Raw genomic sequence first — 14,226 nt, forward strand, 5'->3', positions numbered from 1 at the left:
AACATGCAACACAGCTCTGGACAATTCATCAGATTTTTGTTCTGGGTCATATATTAACAGCAGAACTTGAAGAATTTGCAATCTTGCTCAGTCACTGTGGAGTTCCACTACAGCAAATGCAAGTAGCTTAGCTTGCATTTACTTAGCCATATGGTAAAGTAGTAAAATTCTTAATTTTGGTGATGGAAATACCTTAGCCAGAAAGTAGGATATATTTCAAATTCTAGGCTTAGCATGAAGACCTGATGCAGCAGGAAAATTTAACATTAAGCAAAAAAAATTCTATGTATAAATCTTGAAAAAGTTAACATGAAATCCCTGATGTCATCTTAACAAGGATTGTCCAGTAATTTTGTAACCAAAAGATGAATTTTATGGTACTAGAAGCTGACAGATCTGCCTTAAGATGGACTAATACAGGTAGTTAAGCTATTTAATACTCTCCATTCAGCTCCACAGTGACCAGTAAACATTGGATAGGCCATTAGGGATAAATCCATGCCATTCTTTTAAAAGAACTAGGGAATGTGCACTGAACAACAGTTCCCATTCATCTTCTTCACAATTATTTTATGCCAATATACTTTCCCAGTGCCAATAGTATTTCCCTGTTCCTTTACATGCTGTCTGTCTAGATTTCCTTATAGAATACAAATAAATCTCCTCCTGGGAAGTGGAACATTCTGAAAAGTAGATTGGTTCAGAGATACTAAGCATGAAAGCAGTTTAAGATAGCAATTGCCCGTATTTGAAGTTCTCTGAAAGCAAGTAATCCTTCTGGGTGTTTGCTTGCAGAGAGAAAAAGAATTTTATCCACTTGTCCCAAGTGCATTGCAATGTTTAAGGGAAGAGCAAGGAACATCATGTTTATTTTTAAAGACAGAGGACCACAGTTTTTTTTCTATTGTTGTGAATTCTTGCATATTTCTGCACACACCAGAAAGTGGGACAAATACTAGGTACTCACATGCCTTACTACTTCTCACATGTCTCTCTTCAAGAGAAACACTTTTTTAGTAGATTTGTCCCATTTTACATCAATAACAAATGCATATCCATCTTCCCCTGCATGGTAATACTCATCAAAAGAAAGGAGAAAGAGTGGTACATACTGTCAGCAAAATAGATTTGTTGTGTTGCCTGCAGGAAGTCCAGAATGCTATCTGCCTTTTCACCTATGTCTTTTAAGCCTGCTGTTTCTTCTTTGTTGTTTTTGTCAGGCTGATATGTAAAATCCACACTGGCAGTTTTTGTTAGTAAGCCAGCTGCTCTCTTTTTTTCTTTCTGTCGCTTCTTTTTCATTTTCCTCTTTTTGTTTTTGCTTAGTTTGGGACCGTCTGTTTGCTGCAGCTGTAAATTATCTTGAACAACAGTCTCTTGCATTCCCAAATCTGTTTGTTCTCCATGTAAATTACTAGAGATTTGTAAACTGCTCTTTTGTTTCTTCCTTCGAGTGCGCTTTCTCTTGGTTTGCCCTTGATATTCCTCTTCTGTGGATTCAAAAGAGACATGAGAGCTGTAAATAAGAAGATCTGTAATAAGCATTTTAGAACTGCATACAATGAAATATGACACCCTTCAAATTCTGGGATACTTGAGTGGCTCTAACCTTACTTTTATGCTTACATTGTCTTTCAGTACTACAATGTCAAAGTCAACTTTTCTGAATGCATTAAAAAGACAAGCTTTTTCCCCTTCTGCTTTCAATAGACTGTATTCTCCTTCATGCTTTATACTTTACATCTCATTTACTTTCTTAAGGCAGATAATATGGTCCTATACAGAGTAAGGTCAAAAAGAATCCCCAGAGCAAAAAACAGTATGGGCAGACTGGGCGACATGACACGAGAGAGTTCCCCAACGAGTCCCACATCACCAGTTGGTAGACTTGACCAAGAACACAAGTAAAATGTACATAATTTACAATGAAAGATTATAGTGTTTATATTGATTATATCCATTCATGACAGTGCTTTAAAAACACCAGGCATCTGTTCTGACTCATCTCTTTTCTCCTCCTTCAACATTCTCCTCCTTTGGGGTATCTTACTGCTAGTTAACTTTTGGACATTAATTTTATAGGAAAAGCAGGCAAGGCAACAGTAATAATAAGACCTTGGTAAGTAATCTCTAATATCTTTAACAGCCTGCCTTGGTTCTGCTGTTCCCTTGCTATATTATAATTTCCTTACTACCTAATTCTTCAAAAACCTAAAATGTCACAGGAAATAAGACCCTCTTGCTCTTCAAGACAGTTTTCACACTTCTTTACTCAGATCTTATCCCTGCACACAAAGCCCAAGTTTTAAGGTATTTTCTGACCCTGAATTGATTGCTCCTCCCACACACTCATTTCTGAGGATTAGCCCCTTTAGCACTAGCCAAACAAGATTTGACTAAAAGCCAAAACCCATCTTCCCTCTGAATGCCCACTCATGGTCTAACAAAATCCTCACACATTTAAACATCACTGATTGCAGAATGCCAGTTTTGTACAGACTTTGCATGACAAGATTTTGGTCACAAGGGCTACAGGGGTGACTTCAGTGAAAAGTTGCCAGACATTTCACCTATGTCCAGCAGAGCTCCAAGATGGACCTGCTGCTGGCCATGGCTGAGTCATCAGTGATGGTGGTAATGCCTCTGGGATAACATACTAATCCATATATATATATATATATATATATATATATATATATATATATATATATATATAAATGTATCTCAATCATATAATTAAGAAGGGGAAAAAGTTATTGTGCAGAAGCAGTTGCAACTAGAGAAGAGAGACAAATAACTCTGCAGACACTGAGGTCAGTGGAGAAAGAAGTGCTCCAGATGCCAGAGCAGATTCCCCTGCAGTCTGTGGTGAAGATCAAGGTGAAGCAGCTGTGCCCCTGCAGCCCATGTAGGTTCATGGTGGAAGAGAGTTCCTCCTGTGCAGGCCTCTCCACTTGAGCAAGTGCAAGTCTGAGGGAGGCTGTGACCTCACTGGAAGCCCATGCTGGAGCAGGCTCCTGGCAGGATCTGTGGCCCTGTGGAGATAGGAACCCACACTGGAGCAGGTTTGCTGGCAGGACTTGTGATCCCATGGGGGACCCACACTAGAGGAAACTGCTCCTGAAGAACTGCATGCTGTACAAAAGGACTAATTCTGGACCAGTTCATGAAGAGTTGCAGTCTTTGGGATGGACCCCATGCTGGAGAAGGCAAAGGACTCCTTTCCATGAGGAGATGAAGACTCAGTGTGCTGCTGGTGGGGAGGAGGTAGAGAACTGTGAATAAAGTTAAGCCTGGGAAGATGGAGCGGTAGGGGAGGAGAACAGAAGGGTGCTTTCAAGATTTGGTTTTACTTTTCATTATTCTGCTCTAATTTTAACTGTTAATAAATTCCATTAGTTTCCCCAAGATGAGTCTGTTTTGTCCATGACTGTAATCGGTGAGTGGTATCTCCCTGCCCTTATCTTGTGAACCTTTAGTAATATCTTCTATCTCCTGTCCAGCTGAGGAGGACAGTAATAGAATGGCTTTGGTGGGTTCCTGGCATTCAGCCAAGGTGAAAACACCAAACTGTAATATTTTGCTCTAGAAAGTTAAGACATTAATCCTTCTCTCAACCCCTACCTGCATGCTTCTAAATTCCTTACAGTACCCTGAGCCTAGTACTCTTATTTATCTGAATTTACACCATTCTCTTAGGTTCAAAGGAACCTTACTTGGCTAAGGCAGGTGTGATACAGGAGAGACATTTGAAGCCTAATACTTATTTCAGAATGATATGCATAATCTCTTGAACTGTCTCAGACATTCTCAGCATGTTTGGCTTTCTCATCACTCCTCCCCCTAACCAGTCTTTGTCGCTATTTTCTTCATGGTTGGAGGCCCTCTCTTTAATTTCTGTTTCTTTTTCTGTCTTGAACTCTGTCAGCTCCGAGCCACTTTCTCTTTAAATATCACTACAGACTTTTAGTTCTTTAGCTGTCAGATGACTCACTGCAAACCAATTTTCCATACTTTCAATGAAGAAGGCTGCATAAAAATAAATTTGCTGTATTGTAATTGAACAGCACAGCACATTAAAGACACACCAAACGTCACCCTGGACCCACAGTGTGGAGTGTTTCGCACCCATGGTATTTGAGCTAAATATCTTTATATGTGATTTGGACATATGGGATGTGGGAAAAATAACGTCTGTGTCATCCTGAAGGAATAAAATACCAGAACTGAAGGCAGATCTGAATGGTGAAAGATGCTATAAACAAAACATCAGTGTTTCATCTTGTGATCTAATTTGGATTTTCATGTAAGTATTTGTGTTAAAATAGGTGAATTTCACTGCAAATATATATATTGTTTTGCAAAATTCCTCAGCCCTCTGCTAACCTGAATAGCACTGTTTGCTAATAATACTTCTTTAATCTATGCTCTCAGCAAAGCAGCTTAACTTGCCCTTTAAATATCTGAGACCCCCAAATCTCAGTGAAACTACAGCATGGTGTGCAGTCAAGCACCCTTCTTAGGTTTGAAATTACTTGATCAAAAACAGGGCAGAAGCCAAGATGGGGCATAAGATAAACAATGTTTTAAGTCCAGTCCAAAAGTTTCCTTATCCTAAGTAGCTCAGGACAGGAGAAGGTCTGAAGAGACCACGGTGAAGCTGTCAAAAGGCAGAAGGAATATATTCTTCTCATATGTAGGTATTAAGATAAATGCCTGACTGAAAGGAAACCAGAAATGTGTTGACTCTCCTCCAACACAGGAAGACTGTGACTAGTTCTCTTAAGGAACTAGAGTGGCAGCCCTTCAGCAATTCTCAGGTCATTCTTTGCCCTGTATTCCAGTATCTGTGCAGTATCTACTGCTCCATGTGTGGGAGCTACCAGTGATTCAACACCAGGAACAAATACAATTAGATGCTTATGAATGCAAAGCAATGCACACAAAAGGGATTAATTCAAACAGCTCACTGGTAGGGGTAAAGTGAGCTGTTACAGCTCAGGAAAAACAAAAGCTATCTATCCCTGTGCATCAGCATGGGAAGCTCAATGAAAACACTTGCTCCGTTGGTATCAGTGATTATAACAGCTAACGCCTTGTTTGCATACATAAGAAAAGAGATGGAAAATAACTGGAAAAATATTCCAGAGCTATTATATAAAGCTATTGTGCTGTTCAAGCTTGTAATGCTGTGTTTCTTACCATAATTACAGAACACTAGGATTTTGGCAAGCAAAATGAAGACTCTCACAGAAATAAGCAGAGAAAGAAACTCCAAAACTATGTATATGATTTGACTTGAAGGAGTAACAAAATAGACTTTATTTCTGCCTCATGGTGACATGGAATTGATCTGAGCTGTTTAACAAGCTCCTAGAAGAAAGTAAAACCTTTTTTTCACTGATGGCATGGTTTGCTATAGATTTCCCATGCGTGTGGCATGCAGAGGAGCCAAGAGAACTGCCTGTTCATAAAGCCAGCAAGGCTACAACAGCCATGCTAAAATATAAATGAAAGTTATACAAGAAATATACACCACAAAGTTTATGTCACAGCCCACACAATGACCTTAACAAATGACATTTTCAGTGGGATCTGCTTCCCACAGCTTTAGCTGTCTGAAAATAGTTAGTGCATACTTAGACCTATGCTCCCTCTGATAACCCAAAAGACACTTTCTTCTTCAGAAAGCAGTTTATCTCATCCTAAACCAGCAGGGATGGAAATGCAACCCAAAGGACTTCATCTCTCTCCCTTTCCCCTTCCATTAAGGAAACACACAGAGAAAACATTAGGGAAACCACAAAGGAAATCAAGATGATGAGTTCTGACTAGATGCTTGTAACACCCGAGAATAAACAGCCTCTTTTATGGAAAATATTGGTACACAGGAAGGTGTTTCTTAACATGAATCTGCTCATCAGATGATTTTTACTAATTAACCAATTCCACTGTTTTATAAAAAACCAAAAAAGACCCAACTTTTGAATGCTTGTCTACATTTCAAGCCAGTAGGGAGGCCTGATGAAATTTCAAAAGATACAAGTTTGGTTCTAATAATTTTTCCCACTCACAGAAAAAGATTTGTTATGTCAAAGTTAAGTAATTCTAAAAATGCAGGGAATATACACTATGCAAGCAATCTCAATATGTTGAGTATTTAAGCAACAATGATAGGAATAACACTAACTCTAGCCATAACTATTGATACAGCTTGCTCTACAATTCCACAAGAGTTGATGATTCTTCCCCTGTTCCATACTGGCCTGTCACCTCTCTCCCTCCCAAGACCTATCTCTGCTCCACAAGTTGCTTAACTGATCACACAATCCAATTATCCAGGAGCAATTGACTCTAACCTGCTTAGTCTGCCCTCAGTGCTCTTTTAGACTGAGTTAAGTGTCTTCCAGATGGAATGCCTATATGCATTTTCCAGTCACAGTCATAATTTCATAAGCGTTTCTCTCAGCCTTTATAAGAACCCCTTCCTCAGGAATGTTGAGTTAATTTTTTTTTGCACAGATTTCTTTTTGGATGCAGTTTACCATGCAGGTGCACACTCACACTACCCTGACTGACAGTATGATATGGAAGTATGAATAAGCAGACTCAGAATATAAGTCAGCAAAGAAAAAAAAAAGTAATTTTCTAACAGCCTATTTTATCTTGCCTGGAAGATTTAAGTGTTTTTCTCCATTATAACTGCATGTTTCTTTAACAGAACAGACGTAGAAATATATAAAAAAGAGACTTTACAAGAAATAAGAGGACTCAGTTTATACATACAGCTTTACTGAACTGATAATGAAAAGTCAGTGCTGCCAGTTTCTGTCTTCAAGGAAAAACAGAAAACAATGAAAAATAGAAAAAAAAATTGGCAGGGGGATTACCACTAAGTTATCTTTATTCATCATCAGAGCAGCTGGAGACACAAATAGATCAAATATGAAGCTTAACATAGGCTAAGAGCAACAGCTGACTGCCTCCTGTCCAGGCTACCAGCACTAACACACTGCTGGCAGCTCCACGATGGAAAATACATGCTTTCCTGAATTTATCTTTACTATTTCAGTTCCTTCAGACAATGCCAGATGGAAACATTGTGAAACAGCACCCTATAAGACAATGAAAAATGGGAGGCTGATTACTTAGGTGTCTGTAAGTCTAAGAGATACGAAGTTCCACAGTATGCAAAATGAAGATGGCTATGAGAATAAGCTGGGATTTTTGAATTATAGCAATTTTTAAAATTAGGTCCCTGAATATTATTAGAACAAACTTATAGAACAGGGGAAAGAAAAAGAGAGAAAAAAAAATGGTAAAGCATACTGAGGAAACAGAGTAAAAGATCATCCACTGAGCTTTAGGAATCCATACAGTGTGCTCATCATGACTCAAGTATGGCAGCTTGCTCTCTTGTTCAAGTCCCACAGTTGGTTGTCTGGATGATGCTCTTGGCAATTCTATAATTCTGTTGGTTTTGTGGCTTTGGGTTGGTTTCTTTTTTTCAGATGAAAGAACGTATGCCCTCCTGATTTTTCAGCCAGTTTTCTTCTCCTTGATACTGGATGAATCTTCCATGGTGCACCATGCAGTCAAAGCAGAGGAGTTTAATTTTGGTTTAGGATCTTGTAAGGGAAAAACTGAATGTTATTTTTAGTGCCAATTAAGATATTTGTAGCTGCAACTTGACCAAGAGTGAAAAGCTGTGGCTGGTGGATGCAATAAAATGGAATGGTTCATTAGAATAAACGCAATACTGGTAAGATCTCAGGCACACAAAATGACGTTACTATTTTTTCACTGTTTTTTGAGAAAACTGCTTCAAATAATGTGAAATCAGAAAAAGAAAACCCATTAAAAAACTTTAAAACTTCTATTAATGTGCAACACTTGTAGAAAACTGCGAAAGACTGGAAGCTGTTTACTATTGTCTTTTATTTTTTCATTCTTACTATGTTTGTGTGCTGTCAAATGAAGACTTCACAAAGAACTGGCAAATGCTGCATAAGTGCTGCCTACTACAAAAGAGTATTACCTCCTGGACTTTTAAGCAAATCCAATTAATGCTAATGCCAATAATTAGTTAAAGTCAGATACCACTTTCTGCACAAGTCTTCAATCATAAATGTTCACCTGTATAGACAGATGAATTTCTCTTACTTGTAAGTTAAGTATATATATCCTTAAGTATATGATATCCTGTATCAAACAGGAGCCATACACTGCATTCAAGAAAATGTGAACTCTGGACTTACACAGAGGTAGTTCTTTTGCACTTTTTACCCTAATAATTGCCATTATTTTGCTTTTTTGCAAAACTGCTGAGTGCTAAAATGTTGTTTTGTTATTTGTCGTGTTGTAAAATCTTACTTCTGCTTGGTAACAGTCAGTTCTGAGCTCACCATTTTGCAGGTGAATTTGAAATGGTTATTTTTTCCTAAGTACATCACTTGTCAACTGTTTAAGATGTGTTTTTGACAAATCACTCAATCTGGGATTACACTGCACTCAACTCTTTAGTGCAGTCAATGTCCATGTAGCCATCAGGAAACCTTCTGATATCACTTCATTCTTCTTACCTGACCAGCTATTGAACACAAGCCTCCAGTTGAGACCTCTGTTTTGAGAGCTGTTGCATTCTCTTCATCTATCTGGGGCTTCATCTTTCATCTTATGTCTATGTGCCCTCTTTGGAGAGAGGCTTTATCAAAAGCTTGGTGGAAATGCAAGGAAACCACATCAGCTGTAGCATGATCCTTATTCATGTTATATCCTACATCTTCAAAGATTCCAAGATGTTTGTGTACTTCTTTGCAAACCTTCTGTTGATCTGTCCCATTCAGATCACATCAAGCATCCACAAATATTATTTTTCATCATAATTTGTACTGAACTGCCTAAACAAACAACAGGATAACAGGCATTGCAGTTTCCTGGATGAATTAAGAGCTGTTTTAAAAAACTGCCTTCAGCCCATCTAATCTCAAAGTCTTTGACATCAAGGAAATTTGGAAAGCAAGTAGGGGATTTTTTTTTCCTTAAATTCTTTTAGAAAGTTTAGGTGAATAAAATCTGGTACTTGTGATTTCATTTTATAAATCTGTTTCATTGCATGACCATTAAATCACTTCAATTTCACCTACCCTTTCAGAAAAGCCAGGAAGAAGTGCTGCATCGTGGGATTCTCCACAGTATTTTTTCCACAGCTAACATCAATGCAAAGGATTTATTTAACTTCTACGAAACAGGCCCCTCTAAATACTCATTCTACACCAAGATCATTGGCTCAAATAAGTGGCAGACACATTGCTCCTGGTGCATCAAAAGTAAGACCTATTCAGTTTTAACTCCACAGAACATTTGCTCAAACACCCCTTCACCCATCTTACCATGTTCTTATATTTAAATATGTTTAATACATCATTTGGGTGTGAATTCAGTTTTTCAAAAGACACCTACTTCTTTCTAGCAACTTCCTTTACTCTGTTGTCTGGCTCTGCTGTCTTTCTCTTGCTTTTTCTCAAGCCTTTCATGACAGGTGGTGGGCGCTGGCCTTGAATATCACATATGGTGTCCTTAAGTAGCTTCCATACCACCTGGTACAGCTTCCTTCTCTTAGCTGACCTTTTCTAGGTTCTTTTTAGTAAGTATCTTTATTTTTGAGTAGTGTTCATTCTTGAATTGCTGTGGATAGTTGTTTGTTTCCTGTTGTTTTTCCAGCATGTTGAATCCAATGGTTGTTGTTGTGATGTGCCTCTTGTGAACCAAACTACGCAGGATAAAATCAAGGGTCTCATTTCCTCTCACAGCCCCACTAACCAATGTCTTGTTTATTTTATTGACTGTGTCTAAAATCTGAACCTTTTCACAACATCCTGAAGAGATACTAACAGAGAAATAATGTGAAGAACACATTATTGTGCTCTCTGCTGCTTCTCTGATCTTTCAGCAGTCAGTGTTCCCAATCCCAGCTGGATACATGATGAAACAGACTACTCTAAGCTTGCTTTACTTTTTCATATGTGTCACAGTTCACACACACACACTGATCTAAGGCATCCAGGAGACATATGAAACTATTCTAATGCATAAATTAATTTTAGCAGTAATGTTTTGGGCCTTCTGTCACTTTATACAGAAAACTATACTTGATGAAGCCCCTGGTCTTTCTTAAATAGAAGTATTTCTGATACAAATTCTGTACCATTCAATTACTTAATTTTTAAACAAAAGCAAGTATTTTGACCTTTTAGTGATCCTTTACTGTTTTAAATTTCAAACTCGGTGTCTTCAGTCATTTTGGCACATTCTGGGGTGATGTGCAAACAATCAGATTCAGTTGCTATCATTTAGAGGCATCATATAGTGCATCCCAAATGGGCTCAGTTGTGGTCCCCAAAACCACTAAGAATTATGTTGACTCAGTAAGGAAAATAGACTAAAATCACAAAGATGAGCATACTCACATACAAGAAAAATGAGATATTCAATGACAACCAGTAACTGTTTTGAAGGCTACTTAATCAGAAATGCTCAAGAATCTTAAGCAGACACAAAGACTAATTGCTACTAAATAGAGAAATCTTCTTAGTCTTTGGCTAAATAAGATTACATCTCTGTATTAGAACAGACAGCATCACTATGAATGGCAGGGAGAGATCTGTAACATTTATATTAAAAAATCCTGGAAACATTTCAAACACCTGATGTCATATTTCCACTTTAAATATTTGTTCTGTCTTTTAATTTTCAGGACACAAACACATATTAACAGTTTTCTTCAAAGCTTTTTTCCCAGAGATGGTTTTCGCCAAGGGTTAATTTAAAGAATCAAAACCTCTCCCTTTGCTCAGAACAACACTAGAAATGATAAGAAATACTGACATCTTAAAATCCTGTGCAGCATTTAAAATATTCTTTCCAAATATACCAGCTAAAATAGCACAAAGTGTTTAGACGTTATTAAAAGTATAGAAACACAGACTGGAAATGGGAAATACTGAAAAACAGGTTATCTACTGGAAAATAGATATGTAGTTTTCCCCTATGATTAAAAAAGCATCTAAGAGCAGATCTAAACTAAAGTATAATCTTTAGCACAAATCTTATGTAGCACAAAAGAGCTACATGAAAGTACATAGACACTGACACAGCAAAGCGAAGATATTCAGCAACAACTGCCCAACTCATGTCAGTTATCACCTCAATATTTCAGTTTACACCTCAATTATACTTTTTGCAATATTTTGTAACTTTTTACAAAGCATCTAATAAACCATCATATCTAACTCCATACACGAAAGAGCTGCCACAACTGCAAATTATTACATGGTTCTTCCAGTAAACTCTATTTCAAAACACTCTGGAAAAGTAAAGTCTGAAAGAACGCAGGACTTCCACGTGTTTTATTTTAAACTATTTCCTTCATCCACTTATCTTTGGATCTTAAACTAGATTTGAATTAAATTTACTTACACAGTTTCCAAGCAGCTTTGCAAAAACAAGGATGTTTTAGGAGATGGATTAAGCTTACTTTCATTAATCACAGTCTAAATTAATTGTGTATTGAAGCAGTAAGTAATTTCTTAACGACCAAGTGCTCCATGTATGAACTAATCATACATATAAAAAAGGCAGGTATGCTGGAAAAAAGAGCAACACTCCAGGGAAAAATCCAGAACAGCTGTAATTTGGTAATTTGTCAGTTTGTAATAGGTGAACCTGGTGCCACAATCTTCCCTGGTATGCAGGTTTGTTCTTGACTGCATTTTGTGCTGCAGCCATCCCTGACCTGCCCAGAGCTGGGCAGTCACACTGCTCAATTTTTTTTTTTATAGTGAACATTCTAAACCAGCTTTTTTAACAGGAAAGCTAGATTTTATTAGAACAGACACATCAGAATAGCTGATGTCTTTTCTGGGGGTGGAGAATACTCAAAATGAGGAAAATCAACCCAAAACTATACATACATAACTTTACCTCCACCTTGCCCACTGCATCCTCATAAATTAATCCTCTTTGCTTAGGCTTGTTCTCAGTTCAGCACACCAGATACTTTTAGAGTTGCAGAACAGTCTGCACAGTGCTCTCTGGGTCTCCAGGGAATGCCCCTCTGAAGCCTGGGTTCTCACTGTTCTCAGCAGACTGGTCTCTGCTGTGCAGAGCATTTATTCCTTGGCCATCATTCCTCTACACCTGTGTGTCCCTCATATTCTATAAAGTTATTCCCTCTCAGTGGGTGTCTCCTCTTCTCCTAAGGGCACCATCCTGGTTTCTGTACTAAGCAGCTACAGATTTTCAAAGAGTGAAATACAATATATGACATAAACATTTACTTATTCATAATAATAAATTTTAAATCTCCTACAATTTAAATGAAAAAAAAAACCCCAAACCATATAACACAGCTGAAAGCATCAATTACAAAAATAAATGTTTGGAAAGTGACTGAAATAATTCTGTTCTCAACAGAAGATCATGTAGTATGCATACTCTACTTTCCTAGGTATTGAATCCATTGTACATCATCTTTACACTATTAGACCACCTATTTCTGGGCACAGTAAAATGTTACCAGCATAATATGAATCACTTTCTGTCATTTCCAGGATTTCTTGCGCTGCTTCCCAAAAGTAAGAAAAACTTAAAATGGCAACAGGAGCATAACAAATTGTCTATTAAGCTTAGTGAAGTTTCAAGTTGCTTTTAATTCCCATTTAAGTTGTTGAAAAATAAGAGTCACTCTGCATTTCAAAGAATAGTATCATCCCTTGAATATAAGAGAGACATTGTTACTCTTCTTCAGTTATATGACATGATCTGTGAAATAATCCTATGATAAAGGGAAATGCATTCACTGTCTTCAGTTGACTTTGTATTTCATACAAATCTTAAGATCAGTCATCTGCTTGCAGAATGGAGTGTTTTGCATCACATGCTGTACCCTCCAGTCCAGATTAGTGTGATGCAAATGCTTTTCATCTTTACTTGGTACACTGCCTATCACCTCTACAAAGCTGGTTTAGATTTCCTTTTCAACATCATAGAACCTTAGGTACCAATAGCTGTCAATCACAGACTATCCATAATATGCTATGGATATGCATAAATCTTTCATCTTTCATGCACTTAGATGTTCATTACAAAATGAATCTCTCAATTGCATTCATGAGCTGGCTGATGTGTACTACTATTAATCCAGTTGGGATGCAAGTAAACTTCCTTGTTGATGTAAAAAGCCATTCCTTTGGGGTAGGAATAGAAAGGTTCTCCCAAAGATAGCTTACCCTGCCACAAGCACCTAACTCTAACCATATATAATGACTTTTAGGTAGGATGTTCTTCCTGAATGAAATACTGAGCAGCAGGTAAGAAATATGTGAGAAGAGGAATAAATCCAGGTTCAGGGAGTCTCTCTCTAGGCTAAATGCTATCACAGAATGACACAATCCCCTGACTTGGACGGAATCCACAAGGATCTTCAAATCCAACTCGACTGTCATATTTCACTTTTCCCCAAAACAGCTACTACATCACAAAAAATTTTCTGACACTAGGAGAATATTACCTTTTTATATTCAAAGTCTGATGATATGCATCACATAACATTTTATTTAAACAAGAAAATGTAAAAGTTTCTTCATTTTACCCGTATAGGGACAAATTAGAGCCTTCTTGTAGAAACTAGGCACAAGCACATCCCCAGTATGATAAGTCAGATACATAAAGTAACAATTCTGGATTTAAATGCAAGGAACATAGGCCCAAGAATAATTTTTCAATTTCCTTAAGCAGTAACAGTTTCCCTAATTTTAATTAATTACCAAACACAAGGTGAAAAAAAATCTCATTGTAAATGCAAATATTCTGCTGGAGTCACAGACTATGGCTTCATTTGGCCTTTTCCACCTTGAGAACACACAAATTTTTACAACTGGCTAGACAATGCAGGCTAGTTAACCAGGTAACATGAATTTAAAGAGATATGTATGCTTCTGTAAGAAATATATATATATTACAGGATTGCTACTGTTCCTGTCTGTACAAACTATCCAACTCCTTTCACACTACACTACTACTACTCTCATGGCTGTATCACATGCTATACATGAAGCACAAGCCATTGCATATCTATCAACCTGAATATGCACTGTGGAGTACAGGTCACCAAAACTGCCTCCTTGAGAAGTAATCTTTATGTTTTATGAGGACTCCTGGATGGCT

General features: G+C 37.5%; 1 protein-coding gene and 1 long non-coding RNA gene across 5 annotated transcripts in view; one reads left to right on the plus strand and one right to left on the minus strand.

Annotated features, from left to right (window-relative positions):
- LOC306811768 overlaps window positions 1–14,226 on the plus strand; it is a 72,596-nt gene that overhangs the window by 56,181 nt on the left and 2,189 nt on the right. The gene's annotated exons all lie outside the window — the stretch shown is intronic.
- The window catches only part of ERICH1 (glutamate rich 1), a 65,698-nt gene that overhangs the window by 6,757 nt on the left and 44,715 nt on the right, over window positions 1–14,226 (minus strand). For all 4 annotated transcript variants that reach the window (XM_079325641.1, XM_079325639.1, XM_079325638.1 and 1 more), the window contains one exon: window positions 1,113–1,490. In XM_079325641.1, coding sequence (XP_079181767.1) covers window positions 1,113–1,490 — 378 coding nt within the window. The remainder of the gene's footprint in view (window positions 1–1,112; window positions 1,491–14,226) is intronic.

Source organism: Erithacus rubecula, assembly GCF_903797595.1.
Source record: "Erithacus rubecula genome assembly, chromosome: 2".
Lineage (NCBI taxonomy): Eukaryota > Metazoa > Chordata > Aves > Passeriformes > Muscicapidae > Erithacus > Erithacus rubecula.